Source organism: Osmerus mordax, chromosome 9, assembly GCF_038355195.1.
Source record: "Osmerus mordax isolate fOsmMor3 chromosome 9, fOsmMor3.pri, whole genome shotgun sequence".
NCBI classification, from domain to species: domain Eukaryota; kingdom Metazoa; phylum Chordata; class Actinopteri; order Osmeriformes; family Osmeridae; genus Osmerus; species Osmerus mordax.
In genome coordinates this window covers 13,845,413-13,863,586 of record NC_090058.1, presented here as the reverse complement: position 1 = coordinate 13,863,586, position 18,174 = coordinate 13,845,413, and the positions used below count along the sequence as shown (strand labels likewise).

Here is an 18,174-nt window from a genome sequence, read left to right as displayed (position 1 = left end):
AATTTATTCTTTCCACCCCGGTGAAAGGCTGTCTTTGTTGAGCTCTCAGGACTGGCCCCGCCCCGCCCCTCCCTCCGCCTCCTTCCCAGAGCTCCGGGGAGTTTTTCATTAAACGCTATCAGAAATGTGACTGGCTCTATTGACGGGCAGAGCTGGGTCCTACTGGGCTAGGCCGGGGGCAGGAGAGTCTTCCTGGATAGAGAACAACAGGAAACTGGGTTGAAGGTGAGGGACCAGGACTAGACAGAGCAGAGAGACAAAGAGATAGAAAAAGGAAGAGACAAAGAGATAGAGACGCAAAGAGAAAGAGATGGAAAGGTAGGGATGAAGTGAAAGGTAGAAGACAATTGAATTTTGTCTGGCCTGATAAACTGTTGAAAGAAAAGTTTGTCTAATCCCTGACCACGTCTCGAATATTTGTTTTAAAAGTGACCTAAATCCTTCAGAGGTTTACTTATCCATAGAAGTGCATAAACCATGCAGCTTTTTTGTTCAGGAGCAATCAATTATCACCAAAGTCTCCAGACAAAGGTAGTCACCAGCCAGGAGGAAACACAAACAACGTTTTCCGCAACACTAATTTAATCCACTGGCGTTAATACCTGACACAGAGTGGACAAAGAAGGACTCGGGACGTTGGCACAAAGAAACTCTAAACTCTGAAGATTAAGTGAAAGAGAACGAGGAGCCATTGTGTGACGGCCCTCTTATCTGCTTTGATGTGGCCAGGACCTGCCAGTTACCCCAAAGCTACCCACCACCTCCCTTCATCTGCCTGTCATCTGGGGGGGCTATTACTGCCAGAGAAGGAGAGAGAGGGGGGGGAGAGAGAGATGGCGAGTTGTAAAGGGAAGGGGGAGTGAGGGAGGGAGAGGAAAAGGGAGTCAGGGAGACAGAGACAGAGAGACAGAGACAGACAGAGAGAGAGAGAGAGAGAGAGAGAGAGAGAGAGAGAGAGAGAGAGAGAGAGAGAGAGAGAGAGAGAGAGAGAGACGGAAAGGGAGGCAAGGAGAGAGACGGGGAGGAGAGAGGGAGAGAGAGAGATGGAAAGGGAGGCAAGTACAGAGAAAGAAAAAGAGGGGAGAGAGGGAGATATAGAGAGAGATGGAAAGGGAGGCACGGTGGCAGAGACATAAAGGGAGGGAGGAAGATGCAAAAAAAGAAAGGGAGATTGAGTCTTGACAGAAGTCAATGTAGTCTAAATTGGTGCATGTTATAAGACAACAGACATGTTTGGTAATCTGACTGCATGATTATTCTAACAGAACTGAGATATAAATTGTCTCCATGCTAATGTCTGCATTAGCATGGAGACAATGAGAATACCTAAGTGCTTGATGAATATTCCACTGCCTACTCCTCACAATGAGCATCCCATGATAGCTATCTGAGCAGATTCACTCCACTCAGCACTTCCTTGAGCAGTGATCAATTAGGACAATGGAACAAAACGACATTCACCGAGTTTAACTGTATTCCGTCTTTTGGCTCAAACACAATGACTTCTGTGAGTGCAGAACGTCATCTGAATTCTGTGCTCACAGATTTGGTCGGGGCCTGATCACCACTCCTCAGCTCCCTGATCCTGTAAGACCTGTGTGAGTGGGAGAACCCAGCCTGTAACACTGACCTCTCCACCTCAGCACCAGGGACTCCTGGGACTCCCCTGGGTCTCTCCTACCCAGAACACTGCACCGGGGCCAGGGAGAGACCCAGGGAAGAGAGGCGCGATTTGCATTATGTAATTTCATGCATTATTCAGACCTGAGGAGAATCATTTCACCACAGCTCCTGGGAGAACGCTGAGTGGAAAGCAGATAACTGCCAGTGACAGGACTGCCTCATGAAATGCAGACAGTCTTAAACACCCCACCGTCAGATACACCCTGCAGCACAAAGGGAAAGGCACATTTTTTGTGATAGTTTATTACTATCTCGTGAAAGGAAGCCACGGAGAGAAAGACAGCGAGAGGAAGGGGAGAGAAAGGGAGAGAGAGAGAGAGAGAGAGCGCGAGAAAGAGGCACTGAAAGATAGGGGGAGGACGAGAGATAGAGACCGAGAGAAACAGAGTGTAAGAGAGAAGGCGAGAGAGAGAGAAAGGGAGGGGAAGAGAGAGAGAGAGAGAGAGAGAGAGAGAGAGAGAGAGAGAGAGAGAGAGAGAGAGAGAGAGAGAGAGAGAGAGAGAGAGAGAGAGGGAATTATTTGTGAATACAGATAATACAACTCTCTATGTATGGTGTTGCATTCAGTCATTACTCACCTCTTTCTAACGACTTCCGATGACTGAAATACACCTCAGCAGATTATGCTGTTATCCAGTTCTCAGTAGGTTATTATGGGATGAAAGGCTCTGAGCCAGCCTCAGCTGGAGCAGATTCTGTTGTGGAAGTAACTTGTTATCCCTGAAAAACAAAAACTGTAGTCATTATCATACTTTTCACAGCAGCTGAACACTATTCCCTAATCAGAAAACAAACAAGCACAATGTGAAATATAGGACTGAAATTTATGTTACACTTTAGTCAGCTTCCGCTAACTTCACAATTAGGTTACAGACTAACACCTTCATACGAGTGCATGGAAATATGCGTTCATGAACGAAGTGAAGACGTATTAGATTGTGCTTAATTGCTGTGAAAGTAACAAGACAATGAAGTGAATAGCTAAGTACAAGTTCAGGACAAAATCAACTTATTTATTTCACATATGTAAGGTGGAGGTGTCTGATACACTCAAGTTGAGTATCACAGAAGACTGGACAATGAATACAGGAAATCAAGGGAGTTAAATAGTATCACAATATGGGAGGATACAAGATGATTAGCATAGCCTTTGCAAGCACAGAATAAGGACCCTGCATGCTAAATAGCTTTTGTTTTAGGTCTTTAGATAGGGCTCCTAGAAATGGCCTGGACGCTCCTTCTATTTTCCTCAGTCAAAGTTGCATGGCATTATACACTTTGGTAATATTGTGATCTCTGATCTACACTAGTTTCACAGACCTTTCCTAGTCACACCTTACAAATAACTAACTTATGGCTATGCAGACATAAGAAAACAGCATGAGGACAGTTTATCAAAAATACAAGAAACATAATTAATAGACAGGCATATTTCTCTCCCGTACATAACCAAGGGTTACCGGTATGTGCTCATGAGCTTAATATAGCAAGGTATAGATCAAACCTTGTTTATCATATTCAGAACATTTCAAACAGTATAAAAGTAATTAAGTAATCATTATCTTTAATTATTGTTAACTGATCTGTGGTTAAGGACAGACCTCTTAAGAAGTCACACTGCAAACAAGCTCATCGACAGAGGGAGCATAGACAGGGTAATCTGTGCAGTTCAGCTACCCCAACAACACGTTAGTGATGGTATCACAGCTTGCAGGAGAGAGGCGTCGTGCCGTTATTGTGCACTGAACATCCGAACGGCACATTAAACACTTGTCTTCGCAGACCTGCACGGACACGTGCCTGCAGGAAAAACGTTTTTTTTCCTTCTCATCACAGACAATGAAGTGTATTTCATTAGTACCTATAATAGTGGTTGCATCTCATTTCCATAGATAAGTATGGATATTTAGATGAGGGATGGGGTTCTATTGGAGCCATGGTTGGTATCCATGGTAACCCAACCTTGGCAAACAAAAGAGTCCGTTGGATGTAGAGAATGGTTAGGGAGCGGTGAAGAGAGAGAGAGGGGGGAAGAGGGGAGAGAGAGATAGAGATAGAAGCAGGCAGAAAGAGAGAGAGGGAGGGTTGAGTAACACCCCAGTGCCAGAGAGTGTCCCAAACCCAGCCTTACAACAGGAACCACAGAGAGCTGTGCTCTGTGTCCTCCTGAGAGGAAGAGCTCAGGTGACCATCCACTTCATCTCCGGGTTTTGTTCTCAACAAAAAAATGTGTGTCTCTCTGTAGAATTCCCTGAATAATCTGCTCGCACAGGCCCAGGCCTAATGATAAACCTAATCACCCAAATGTGGAAATCAATGTGCAAAGCAGCAAATCTGTCAGCCATGTTCCCCCCCTTATGAATTCTACTAGTCTCCCAGTGGCATTCTCCAGCTGTCAATCAAACTACACTTTATACGCTGGGTGAATTTCAAGCATAGAAGGTGTTTTTTGACAACAAGGATTGTCTCACAAAAGCAAATACCCTGAGCACCCGCCTTGACCTTCCAGAACAATCTCATTCATGGGGTTTTCAGAGCTGTCATTCAAACTACAGGTATCGGAAACGCTCAGCTATTGAGGATGATATTTAACAATATAATAAAAAGAAATACATTCACTCTCTGTCAAAATAGTTTCAAGTATCATCAAAGAAAAATATAATTTGTAAAAAAAGATCTGTCAGATTCAAATGACCTGGAGATCAGCTCTTAGATGAAAGCAGATAGCAGGCCATCTGGCCAGACGTGTCCTACACATACTCTAACCCTGCTGTTCTACTGCACCACCAACACAGGGCCAGTGGCCCCACCGAGGAGAAGCCTCCAGCTCCCAGCCTCCAGCTCCCAGCCTCCAGCCCCAAGCGTCCAGCCTCCAGCACCCTGCCTCCAGCACCCTGCCCCCAGCCTCCACCCCCTAGCCTCCAGCCCCCACCCCCATCCTCCAGCCCTCATCCTCCAGCCTCCAGCCCCCAGCCTCCCACCTCCTCTGACAGACATGCTAATCAGAGCTCCCAGTGAGCATGTCTGGGCCTGGACTCCGGCCCTGCTGTAATCAGATCAGCCTGATAGATACGGAGGGCCTGGATCCTCACAGGGTGGCCCATCTGCCCAGCACAGGGGCCCGCACTGGGGCCGACAGTGAAGAAGTTGGGGGGGGGGGGGGGGCCCATCTGTGGTCCTGGGGGTGTCAGCCAGCTCACCTCCAGTCCTGACCTGCAGTTCACAGGAGCCTGCTGTAGTGGGCGGGGTCTGGGAGAGGACTAGGATCAATGAAGGATGAGACCCACTGACTGATCGCCCATGAGGCTTTGTATATGTTTTTACGGTGGATGGCAAGATGAGCTAAATTTGGCTTTTAATGGATTTATATCTACAACTGTACATAGTTGGTTGTCATCACATACTATTCCAATAAATACATTTTTATTACAATTGTCAAAACTTGGGTTTTATCAACGTTTGCTAGTTTTTTGGAGCGACAATTACCTACCATTAGCGTAAAAAATAATCTGTTACTATAGGTGACGAGTTACTGCCTAGTTACCATTGGACCCATAAGATCTGAAACTTCCGAGTTATGACAACATTGTTGCCTCAACCTTGATATCTTCAACCGGGAGAAAACAGCTGACAGCCAGCATCAAGCAGCACCATAGAAACAGACTCACTTGCATCTCCACACAACGTTTTGTATTTTTGCATTTCCATCAAGGAAAACCTCTAGAATTGTGGTCTTCCATGGAATTATTTTTGTATTATTTTGTTTTACAAGCTGAGCATTCTAAATGGGCTCTGTGCACATGGGATGTGATCCCTTAGTTCTAGAGCCACATCATGGCGAGGAGGAACAGGCAGCCCAATGGAAGTGCCAGTCTGGAGGAGTAGTTAACAGAGTGAGACAGACCCGACCGAGTTACTAGGAGACTCCAGCTGCTCCATCTAGGTGTGGTCACACTTAGATCATGTTTGGTATGCATACAAAAAGCAAAGCTTGGGCACAAAAACACACCAGTAGAGAGATGGAGTTGCTCTGGTTTCCTGATTTCTGTTGCTGATCAACGTGGGGGATCAAAGGGTAATAGTACTGCACTCTGGTCTGGTCTGGTCTAGCCTGGTTTGGGATGGCCTAGTCTATTCTAGCCTGGCCTGGCGTGTTCTGGTCTTGCCTTGTCACACAGCTGATCCACTGGACCTGGGCTACATGACCATGGTGATCCCAGAATGAAAGGTCTCTCATTGCGATAATCACCTAGGAATTTCTCTGCATCATTAAAAAGGGCTTGTTGTTTCATGGGAAGTGCCCTTGCTTGTCCCCACAAAGGCTCTCTCTGGGCTGTGGGGTTCCTGAGATGAGACGTGGGGGGGGGAAGGAAAACCCTCCCCACACACACACACACACACAAAAACACACACACTCACTAATCCTCACTCTGCTATTGTAGTGGTGCACTCATTACCCTCGGACTACTTCCCACTCTAATCCCCCCCCTCCTGTACCTATCTGGAAGAGTTGAACCCAGCTCTCGCTCCTGGATGAGCTGGAGAAGGAGCTGGAACTATCTGCTCTGGAAACTCTATTGTTGATCTACATTCAACATTCAGAATGAACCCTTCTAGACTGAAGCACGATGAGACTTTCTTGGTTAGTTTATTGCTTAGCAATTTGATCAGAGTCAGCCTTTCACTATCGAGGTGCCCTGGGAAGGCCTAGCTGTGGATAAACAGACTTCAGTCTTCCGTTCTGTCTCACTATTGACACAAAGATCTGAAATGGATGGAACAAAAAGTACTTTTCTTAGTTAAGGATAATATTTATTTTATGAGTGGAGCTGAAACCCAAGTCCAAACTTCTCTGGATTTAAATAGTGTGATCCCAGAGTAGCCTGCTGGGCTGGAAGACTGGGCCTCTCTCTTTCTTCACGTAAGCACATTCTAATTTCACACAAAACTGTCTCATCAGATGTGTTTTCGTGTGGGGTTTGAAATGCTTTGAGCAGGGGTGTGTGGGGGGTCGAGGGTTACTGTTTGGGGAAGAGGTGGGATTTTGTTTAGGGTTCGTGTCTGGCTGACGAGTGGGTGGGTCAAAGGGGTGTGTGTCAGGGGAGGGAGCACTCTGGAAGCTGGTGGCCTTCACCGAGGACTTGACAGGTTAAGAGACATGGCCGAGGCTGGAGGAGGAGTCGGGGTTGGGGGAGAGGACGGTAGAACCTGGAGGAGGCGCAGGGGGAGAGGAGCGTGAAGGACGCAGCCTGGTCCCAGGGGAGGCAGCCAGGGTCAACCCCCCAGACGCAGGGCTGGTTCTGGAGCAACTGCTGCCCAAGCCACATCGTTTATATGATGTAATTAATGCAGCAGTGGGAGGTCTGGAGGGTGGGGGGGGGGGGGGGGGGGGCTAGGGAGCTGGGGGCTCGTGCCAGGAGGTGTAGCACAAAGCAGTGCAGCTGGCACGTGGCTCTGCACCCCTCTAATGAACATACGCACATCAATAACCCAAACACATTCAACAACGTGCACAGACACACATGCGCAGACACACACACACGTGCAAGCACACACAGAAACACTCACAGTGAAACGCGCACATGGAAACACACACCCCTAACTGTCTGGAGGGGTCTTTTAATTAGGGGATTTGTTAATTTCCCATTCAACTTGACAATGATGAATGGCCAGAAGCCCTGTCTGTCTCAGTCTCCCTCTACAGGCAAGCTGCTCTGGACCTGGGCCTTTGCCTTGGCCTTGGCCCGGACCTGGGACTGGACCTGGGACTGGGTTTGTGCCTGACTGGGGAACCCTCTAGTATTTTATAATTTCTTATATTATAATCAGATCGATCCAGAACAAACAAAAACAAACCCAGTCTTCCAGAGACGCCAGCCTGAGAACGTGGCATCAGCCTCCAGCCTCCAGCCCTGTTGTATCGGGCCTCAGCCTCCAGCCTCCAGCCCTGCGTAAGTGGCCTCAGCCTCCAGCCCTGCTGTATGTGGCCTCAGCCTCCAGCCTCTATCCCTGCTGTATAAGGCCTCAGCCTCCAGACCTGCTGCTGTGGCCTCAGCCTCCAGCCACACCCTTGCAGGCTTGTATTCTTGGGACAACTACATCCCTGCCAGGACACGGAAGTAATTAATCTGTTAAACGCTCGGAAGATTCTCTTTGTGTGTTGTAGGCACGGTGTGACGACCCTCGTATCCACGCATGATACACTGTCTCTCTCAAATGTTTTATATCAGCTCTGCTCAGCACCCCCTGCTTACCTATCCAAACACAGTTTGTGCCTGGCGTGCATGTAGAACGTAAAGTAAAAAAACAGAGCTACTTTTTTTTTCAGCATGTTTTTTCTAACCTTGCACATCTTGACTGTGATTCCATGGTCAGTGTTGTTTGTTTCCGAAAATAATCTTCAAACCCATCTCTGTACTATAGACTTCTGCTAGGAGGCTATCATGGTGCACACACACACACGTTTCGTTTTAATGCATATTAATGTTGTTAAACGGCCAGTTCCAAAGAGGAGACAATGGGGCAGAAACAGGCCAGTCTGGGAGCATAAAGCGCAGAGCTCCAGGGACTGGGCACAGGTGCAGAGGAGACATCTCCAAAACAGCACACACTCATTCAATAACAACACTGCCAAGTATATATGAAGATATATACATGTATATTAATATATACTTATTTTACTGTTACAGATAACAGTAATATAGTGAACACCAAAAAATGTAAGGCATAAGAATAGCATAATTTTTTTATCGTTTCTATAATTTGATATTTCATATTGGTGGATTATACTATTTTTAAGGATCAAGGACTACCGTTCATTTAAATAGTGTTTCTTGTCTAGATCGTTCCAAACGGGTCAATGAGAGAGAGAAAGCTCGAGCTCGGATTCCAGGTTTGCTTGCGCGCGGGGCCCCAACTCGCTGTGTACGGGACCCCGCCCATTACTGCGTTCTGGTGGAACTTATATCAGCTCCAGCCGGTTCAGCGGTCTGCATTTCGAGCCAGACGCTGGAAAGAGACACAGATACTCCACGCTCCGCATGCAGAAAACATCTTTATCCAACCACGCACCTCTTTGGAATCCATTTCAGACAAGGAAGAATGGATTTCTTAGATCACGGCTACTCTCCGTATGAGTACACGTTCAATTTTTGGAACGATTATCTAGGTTTGTCAACAATTGTCTCTAAAAACAAGATTAGCAACCAGTCCCACAATCCCAATTCCATAACAGAGTCGCTGAAAGCGACCATGGGTTTAGATGACGCGCCTTTATGCTCCTGCGTAATCAGACGCGGCGCCACGGACATCAGCGGACACTTGGACTGTCGCTGTTCATTCGCCAGCACCCCATCAACCTCCATCCTCGACCTTAGAGAGCGCCTCTCACATTTCAGCCCTTTCGAAGATCTAACAAGTGAAAATCCGTCTGTAGACAGCAACTCTGCATTCAGAGGAAACTTTGGTGGCATTGACCTGCTCGGAGTGGACCGTAGACGCAAACAAATACACAGGGGGGTTAAGTCGGAGCCGAAGATTTGCGTGTTCTGTAGGAATAACGGGGCACCGGAGGAAGTCTTTGGATCTCACGTCTTAAAGACGCCAGATGGCAGAGTTGTATGCCCCATTCTCCGAGCGTACACTTGCCCACTCTGCAGTGCCAACGGAGACAATGCGCACACCATCAAGTACTGCCCGCTGTCAAAGGACCCGCCAGCACAGCGAGTAGTGCGAGCAGGGCGCGCGGTGGGTAGCAAAAGGATGAAAATATTCTAAATGAAAAAAACGTCGGCAATTACAGTAAAAGCTTGTAAATCAATTTTCGCATTCATAGATCTCAAATGTCATTTTTGATCTTTTTGTTTCTTTTACATGTACGCTACAATACAAGTTGGAATATGGTCCTATATTCTCTTAGTATACTTTGGTTATAGATACAACTCTCGCGCTGTGGAAACTTGAAAATATGGCCGCATAAAGAGAAAGAGTGCCATTTACAAATGAATGAACCAAAGTACAGTTCGACATATGAATGAGTGTTTGCAATGCATATTTAGTTACGCAAAGGCGCACTAATAGTGCGAATTGTAGCCTATCATAAAGTACTTTCTATATATCAGTAGCCCTGTACTGTATTGTACAACAATGCATTGAATATATGTTTAATAGTAGGTATAGGCCTACTTGATTGCATTTTGTATTATTAGATTAAATTGATATTATGCTAATCAGTGTCTTTATGTCGATGGCCTGCACAGTTTTGGATGTTGTTTTCTACCAAAGGAATACAATTTATATGAAATGAAAAAAAGTTTGTTTCTGTATCATTTGTATGTTTATTCTGCATTTTAAATGTCTCTTATATCCTGAGACAGACCCATTAAACAGTACCACTATTGTGGGGATGCACAGACATTTTTTTAAAGTTGAATTGGTTTAAAATGATTTTATTTTTGCATTTGAAGTAATTATCGCCCTGGTTGGCATTGTTTACCTGTTTACCTGCATCACCAGAACCAGTTGACTACTGTTCACGGTAGCTAAATGAGATTTTAAGGTGTGTATGTACAAAAGAAACTGAGATCAGTCTCAGGTGATATGCCTGCTTTTCCAAAACCTTCACCTGAAAAGGGAACATTTATTTGTCGTATATTTTGACACTGTGTGAATGTTTTAATATTCACTGTACATCCTCTTTGAATCATGTTATTGCGTATGCATTAATTTGACTATATTAAATAAATACACAAAGACACAGATATATTCTAGTTTATGACAACCCTTTGAAACACTTTCTGAAATACATTTTTGTGACTGTGTCAAGCTTGTAGATGTGTGGTGCAGAACAAAGAGCCAGTGAGGAAGGTTTAACTCAGGACGTCTCCTGTACGCGGGGCACGCCCCTAAATCAGCCTGTCTACACAAACTCCTGAGCCAGCCTGTCCACACACACTGATGAACCAGCCTGTCCACACACACTCCTGAACCAGCCTGTCCACACACACTCCTTAACCAGCCTGTCCACACACAATCCTGAACCAGCTTGTCCACACTGGATCCCAGCAGAGGCTTGGAATATGGGTCTCTGCAGAACAGAGATGCTTGCAGGCTATTCTCTGCTTAAAAGCGTTGCTATAGTGCCACCTAGAGATTCAACAAACATGCTTCAACAGAAGGGGCGAAAGGAAACGCTCCTATGACACGAGGTAAATGATAAGTGAGAAGCATGATAAGAAAACAGACCTGTGCCACTAGGCAGTTGAGTGCAACTACAGACACCCAAATTAGACAGCCTGAAATGTTTGTTCCATTTCCATTATGAGTCATTTGACATAAACTGATATGAAAACTTAGCCCTGTATCCTCTGCCTTGTGCTCCATCTTGATTCCTGTGTCATCTCCCCTGTGACTAGACGGTATAGGTATACAAGCACACACCAGACTGACACCTCTACACTGAGACCAGCTGTGTCAGCGTGTGTCTTCTCTGAGTTCCCCGTCTGAGAGACTTCAGATCCGACTGGGAGCTCCTGTGACTCATCACTTTTGTCATTGAAAGAGACAGAGATCCTCCAGGGACTGCATGTCGAGGGAGCAGATACCCCGCGGCTGTGTTGGCAAACACAGACCCACACATTTGTCAAAGGTGCTAGAATTACACCACAGAGGACTTCCAAGGGGAGAGAGGAAAAGAGAGGAAAATCTAGGGAGACATGTTTCCTGTTTCATCTCTAGGCAGGTTATAAAAACGGGACAGATGGTAAAGATGTCAACTGCCGACCCAGATAAAGATCCTGAGCCGACGTGAAAACCACAAGCGAAAAACCTGACTCTTCTCTGAGAGAGAATCAACTCCTGATCGATCTCTCTTTGTCTTTCTCTCTCACCGTCTGTCTGTCACTCGATTTCTCTCTCTTTGTCCGAGGCTCTCTCACTCACTATTTTTTCTGGGGGAAAAATACTGTTTCAGGTCCTTGATTACAACATTTCTGCCTTGTTGACTATCTGTAGCTTTGTTGAACATCTGAACCTGTGAGGGGCTGTTATTACTATTATCTATCGGAGTTGCTTGCTAGACCTTAAATCAACTGCAGAGCTAAGCAATAAACATATTTTTTCTCCAGACAGCTTTCTAAGAATGGCTCTTCCACAGCCGCGTTTCTGAGTGGAGTGGAGCAGCAGACAGAAAACCAAGCTTCCCTTACCTCACTGCAGCAGCCTGCTATTGGCTGAGCAGGTGCTGACAGGCTTGATGCATCTCTCTGGGGGCACGGGGAGGAGGGGGGATGGAGGAGGGAGGGGGCGGGCGTGCTGCATAAAAGCCGAGGTTCTGCAGCATCACTGAGCTGGTGCAGTGCAAACACGCTCGTTCATCCTCACCGATGGTGTGCAGAACAAGGGGGACTTCAAAAAACTTCTGAAACCAAAACATCCACATAATTATTTCATAAACAAAGAAAAAAAAAATAGAAAAACAAATTCCATCATGAGCTTCGATTCTCACACCTCCTACCGGCGCCCCTGGGACAGCTACAGAGGCTCCCGACCCACCAGACCCTCCATGTCCTCCTACGCCTCCTCCCGGGCCCTGGTGCCGGGAAGGCGGCCCATGTGGCCCTCATCCTGCCTGCCGGATGCATCGGAGCGGGTGGACCTGGCCCAGGCCTCCTCCCTGAACGCCGAGCTGCTGGGGGTGCGTGCCCAGGAGAAGGAGCAGCTGGTAGGGCTGAACGACCGCTTCGCCACCTACGTGGAGAAGGTGAGGAGCCTGGAGCAGCACAACCGGGTCCTGCTGGCCGAGCTGGAGGTGCTGCGGAGGCGGCAGCGGGAGCCGTCCCGCCTGCGGGGGCTGTACGAGGGGGAGGCGCGCAGCCTGAGGGCCCAGATCGACGCGGAGAGCGGCGAGAAGATGCGCGTGGAGGCGGAGAGGGACTACCTGCGGGACGTGCACCTGCAGCTGAGGGAGCGCTGCGGGGAGGAGGAGCGCCAGCGCCGTGGCGCCGAGGAGAGCCTGCGGGGCGCCCGGGAGGAGCTGGGCCGGGCCGTGCTCGCTAACTGCGGCGTGGAGGCCAGCGTGATCTCCCTGACCGAGGAGATCGCCTTCCTGAAGAAGGTGTTCGCGGAGGAGCAGGTGGCCCTCCGGGCCCAGCTGCAGGCCGCCAGCGTGGACGTGGAGGTGGAGGTGTCCCGGCCCGACCTGTCCGCCGCTCTCCGGGAGATACGCGTCCAGTACGAGCGGCTGGCCAACAACAACATGCGGTTGGCCGAGGACTGGTACCAGAGCAAGCTGGCCGGCGTGACGGAGATGGCGAGCAGGAACACCGAGGCCGTGCGGGCCGTGCGGGAGGAGACCATGGAGTACCGGCAGCTGCTGCAGTCACGCTCCTCGGAGATCGAGGGGCTGAGGAACGTCATCGAGTCCCTCCACAAACAGTTGGACGACTTGGAGGACACTCAGGGTCAGGAGGTTGCCAAGTACCAGGTACAGGACCTCAGTTAGGAGCACACAAAGTTAGGACACTTTATTTACTTTTTATTTGTCCAAAACAACATACTATAAGTGCATTTAGTAAGTATAGTGGATTAATAAGGAGCATACTTGCACAGATCACGCAGGATTTCAACAGTTGGAGCCAAGGAACTGTCTGCAGTATTTACCAGGCACAGTGCGACAATTACATCTCAACCACATTATTACATAATTCTGATGATAGGACAGTGCAGCAATACTGACTAATGACTTAGGATGTGAAGACATTGTGTGTCTGAGGAGCTAGCCAAGCTAGCAGAGAGAGGAGGCTCCACAGAGCAGTCTGACCAGGTTAGACAGCTGAGAAAGAAGCCATGTTTGGTCCTCAGGACACAAAGGATATTCTGTAGCTGTGAGCACTATTAATATGCTCTCTGCACCAGACCCTCCCCCCTCCCGTAGCTTAGCCAGACACATGAGGCTCCCTGCTTAGGGGAGAAAGAGCCCAAGGTGACTGTCGACAAGTAACTGATGTCGAAACATAATGAATGGTGTGCGATGAAGAAGGTGCACGAAAGCACAATATACTCACGAATGATTTTGTGCTGCACTTTCTATGCGCCATTTGTATGTCACCTGGATAAAAGCGAAATGAATCAAATGTTAAATGTGACATTAATCAACATTACAATCGTTCAGTCATATGCCCTTGGTGTGGTTACTTGGAATGCTGATTCCAGTTACTTAGTTTTGACCTGATTTTGGTTCACGTCCAGGTGAGGGTGAATAACCTGGAGAGGAATATCAATGACGCAAAGCAAGAGATGGCTCGCTATCTGAGAGAGTATCAAGACCTCCTCAATGTCAAAATGGCCCTGGACATTGAGATAGCTGCGTATAGGTAACACTGTCTTTATATGTGTGTTTATCCTCATCATCATAGTTATTGCACATATCCAGCTATTTATTAAATTATATATTTAATATATCTGTATCTTGTATCTCCACAGAAAACTCCTGGAGGGCGAAGAGTTCAGACTGACCTTCTCCACTCTCCCGGCCCTTCCCTACCACTAAAGTGTCATCTAAACTACAATACCCAATATCCCCTTCCTTACCGCTAAACTGTCATCTCAAGTACAGCCCCAAATATCCCCTTCCCTACACCAACCTTTTCATCTCAACTACAGTACCCAATATCCCCTTCCCTACCATGACCCCCTCTCCTACATCAGCAGAAATCCCCTGTTTCCCTCCCTGACCTCACATCCCTCCTTCACTTCCGTCTCATCCTATTCAACGTGCCTCAAACCTTACAGCTCCCGGGCCAGATTCTGTGGTCCGGCTCCATCCTCCATCTTAAGCTCATTTTCCGAAGACAGATGCGCCCTTGTTCTATTACAAGAGGTCCACAAGAAGGTCCCCCTTCTTCTCCACACACTGACACCACACATCAGCCGAGAGAGCGAGAAAGCAGGACACTGCTGCAGGGCTGCACTGCATTGGTCCTGGTTGAGGTCCGGAGCAGTTTTCTTTTGGTAGAGTGTCCCTCCGCTGTGACAGCTAGACTCCAAGCACCAGGGCTCAGCATTAGACCCTTTCCAAACCCACCGTCACAAACATTTAACCAATTGTTTGTGACGGAGGATAATGTTCTAATTTTATTCTGCTTTGGATGCTTGAACTGTATCTGTGCTCACGAGAAACAGGTGTGTGGCTTTGGAACTCTACCAACAGAATGCTGCACTGCAACCCCGGTTCTAAGTAGTCCGTAACCAGTAACCTTACATGTCCATCGTAAGATGCTATTAAGTTGCTTTCTGTTATTCTTCCATGATATTTGTATGCACCATTACAAGCTTCAGTTTGGTTGGAGAGGATTTTGCTTTGGTTTTGGTGGAGATTTGGTTGACTTAATCAGCTAATTATTAATTGATCAACACTGATAAAAGACCAGTTTCTTTTGAAAAAGTGAAAAGCTTGGTGCATGGCAATATCATGGAAGACTACTTGTTACTGGTTTGTACTTGTGATCTTTGAAATATCCGCTTGTCAGTCTAAGCCATTTGTGTTTATTAGGCTCAATGAAACAAAGCTAAAGTAAATAATGAAATGTAACTGAAAGATAAGTAACCTGGTAACTGTAACCTTATATTGTGGAAACAGAAATCGTAGACCTAAATGGTGATTTAAATCTGTGAAACTATAAGAAGCGTGCACCTTATATGGTTGGTCTAAATGTCAGTGCCAGCCACATGCTGAATAAAACAAACATGGCTTAACTAAACTCCAGTTGAATTTATGTGTTGCTGTTTGGTTTGCTGACATTAATTAGGGGTCATTCTTCCTTGATAGTTGTAAGCATATTGGTTTCATATTATGTAGTTATATTGGGTGTTGTGAATACAGGATGTGGCTGCTCACCTTGCAGTTCTATCGCTCGTCGTTATCACGTGAGTTCCACTGACTGCAGGATCAGCGGCACTGCAGGATTTCCCACATTTCCATAGCGCTGGCAAGTAGTGTCAGCAAATATTGTAGATGCAGTGTTTTTACGGAGCTTAACCATTGAAAAGAGCCGAGTTAATGAATTTATTCTCTCAGCTGTTGCGAGATAATAATGTCCATTCATGAATAAAGCATCATGATTTGAATACTGAGATCAGTTCTACTTGAAAACAAACCGAAAGCATTATGAAAATTAAGGGAGTTAGGCTACCTCAGAGTATTAAATAGTTGGGGTGATTAATTAAATGTAATTATTAGTAACTAGCCTATTCAATTATTTAATAAGGTAACGAGTAGCTTTCTTTTGTAATATTTAACTTTGACGGTAGGTGGCAGTCACGAATAACGTGCCAATACAGAATACTTCCGGTTGGTTAAAGGACAACAATATGGCTGCCTCGTGTATCTAAGGATCTCAATGTTACATTTTACTTGGATACATTTAATTGTAATAGCATTACATAGTTCACATTGCATCTGATTTCCATCAAATGCATTCTAATTCGCTGGCTGTACATTATCGTCAGTAGTCAAAATGTTTCAAGTTATTAGTAGAACGGGTACCCCTGTTACTCGTCTTCTCGCATCCCGGGGTGCCGTGCTTGTGGAGGCTGTCAGAGGGAGAAAGTCCCGCAACGACCCGAAGGCCAAGTCGAAAGAGGGACGGATCAAAGTACCACCTCCCATTGACCCAGTCGAGATGGTAGTTCTCAAGGAGAGATTTACAGAGTATGAATTAATCATGAGGGCACTTCGGTAAGTTTTGTGGTCAGTCTGTGTACACAGTCTGACAGTCCATTGTTTCATGTTGCTGCAGCTTGTTAAAACGAAGGCTAATGAATGTTTATGAATGGGGGAAGGGGGTTCTCAGTGAACGTACAGTGTGTGGTTTAATAGTCTACAGTCCCTTCGAATAATCGATTGTCTGCGTGTGTTGTCAGTCTGGAGTTCAAGGAGGAGATGCTGAGGAAGAGATACGAGGCTGAGGTGGGGTCCCAGGCGGAGGAGAGAGCGAAGCAGGAGGCGGAGGAACACCGTGCGCTTATGGCATGGAACGATGCAGAGAACCTCCGCATGCGAAAAGTCAGGTGCGGTATGCACGTCTGCGTTATATTGTCATACGTGAGAAACCCCGTTTACCAACAGATAGATCAGTCTTGAAATGTTCTTTTGAAACTGTGCCTGGTAGAATACAGACCGTTCCTTGACTATTACCACTGAAATACTACTGAAACACCTTCTGATCCTTGAATTTCTTTTGTACTTTCTACATGCATTATGTGTATTTTGCTTTGGACAAAAGCATCAGCTAAATTCATGAAATAAGTTCATGCTTATTTACAGAGAGCTGAGAATCCAGAATGAGCTGGAAGCAGCTGAGCTGAAGAAAAGCGAGGAGGCCATCCAGGCAGAGCAGCTCTTACAGGAGTTAATCAGAGCAAAGGAGAGAGAGATCCTGCAGTTGCAGGTAAGACTCTTTTATTATCACACAGCTCACGTGTGTGCGCATGTGGGCTCGTCTATTGTACTGACTGCCATTTTGAGAACTGAAATACCGTATTTCTTCGTATAAACGCAGCCCTCGAATAAACGCAGCCCTCTAATAAACACTGCACAAAAAAATCTGAAAACGGTTATTTAATTGGTTAAATTCAACCCCAGTATTTATTACACATGTACATAACTTTCTGTTTGAAAGCTAACGAGTTGCCGCACTCATAGACAAACAAAGAATAGACAAGGAGGTCAGCGGTAGTAAATGAAACCTGCGTTTTTAGCAGCAAGATTCATTTGTCACAATGCCAGCAACTAAGTTGTCTATGGCTGCACTGCAGCTACAATTCACGAGATCACCCTTACTAATTAAACGCTGCCCTCGAATAAGCGCCGCCCTCGAATAAACGCTGCACCAAAAATAAACGTTATTTAATAAACGCCGCAGCGTTTATTTGAAGAAATACGGTACTACATCTGTGTCTGTGTTTGTCTAAATCAAAACATCCTTTTACTTCTGGTGCCCAACAGGAGGATGCAAAGAACTTTATCACTTTGGAGAACTTGGATCAACGCATCGAAGAAGCTCTAGACAACCCACAAAACTATAACTTTGCCATTGATAAAGATGGCCGCGTGGTGAAGAGGACAGTATTGGAGTGATCTTCTCACTGACAGGTCTCCTTCTGTCACTAAGTTGACTACATGTGGGTTCTATCATTTGTTGATCTGAGAGGAGTCATAGGAATCAGTGGGTGTGAAGAGAGGTTAGCATTCCCTGGTTACCCTCGCCAGTCCACCAATGAATATAACAAGTGTCAAACCCTGTGTGTAGACATTGCAGGTACACGTGTGTATGTAATAAATTATATTGTACAGAACAGTTTCTCAAACTTTCTACTCCTGTCCTGTGAGCCATATTTGAGTTTGTCTGTGTAGACATGTGTGCTAAGCCTAATAAATATTTAAATCCTTTATTTAATATGTTCTTGGTCTTTCATATAAAAGTTAATGACATA

At 46.3% G+C, this 18,174-nt stretch overlaps 3 protein-coding genes across 3 annotated transcripts; all 3 read left to right on the top strand.

Annotated features, from left to right (window-relative positions):
• Positions 1 to 8,784: 8,784 nt before the first annotated feature.
• On the top strand, positions 8,785 to 9,459 carry LOC136949447 (nanos homolog 1-like). Its single transcript, XM_067243740.1, has one exon. It carries the CDS (start codon positions 8,785 to 8,787, stop codon positions 9,457 to 9,459), a length of 675 nt encoding a protein of 224 aa, XP_067099841.1.
• A 2,591-nt stretch (positions 9,460 to 12,050) lies between these two features.
• Positions 12,051 to 15,485, top strand: neff2 (neuronal intermediate filament family member 2). The gene is made up of 3 exons (XM_067243213.1): positions 12,051 to 13,165; positions 13,930 to 14,054; positions 14,164 to 15,485. Exons 1-3 carry the CDS (start codon positions 12,170 to 12,172, stop codon positions 14,228 to 14,230), a joined length of 1,188 nt encoding a protein of 395 aa, XP_067099314.1. The 5' UTR covers positions 12,051 to 12,169; the 3' UTR covers positions 14,231 to 15,485.
• A 575-nt stretch (positions 15,486 to 16,060) lies between these two features.
• Positions 16,061 to 18,130, top strand: mrps26 (mitochondrial ribosomal protein S26). Its single transcript, XM_067243602.1, has 4 exons — positions 16,061 to 16,417; positions 16,603 to 16,749; positions 17,006 to 17,129; positions 17,687 to 18,130. The coding sequence occupies exons 1-4, from the start codon at positions 16,197 to 16,199 to the stop codon at positions 17,816 to 17,818; spliced, it is 624 nt and encodes a 207-aa protein (XP_067099703.1). The 5' UTR covers positions 16,061 to 16,196; the 3' UTR covers positions 17,819 to 18,130.
• Positions 18,131 to 18,174: the final 44 nt, after the last annotated feature.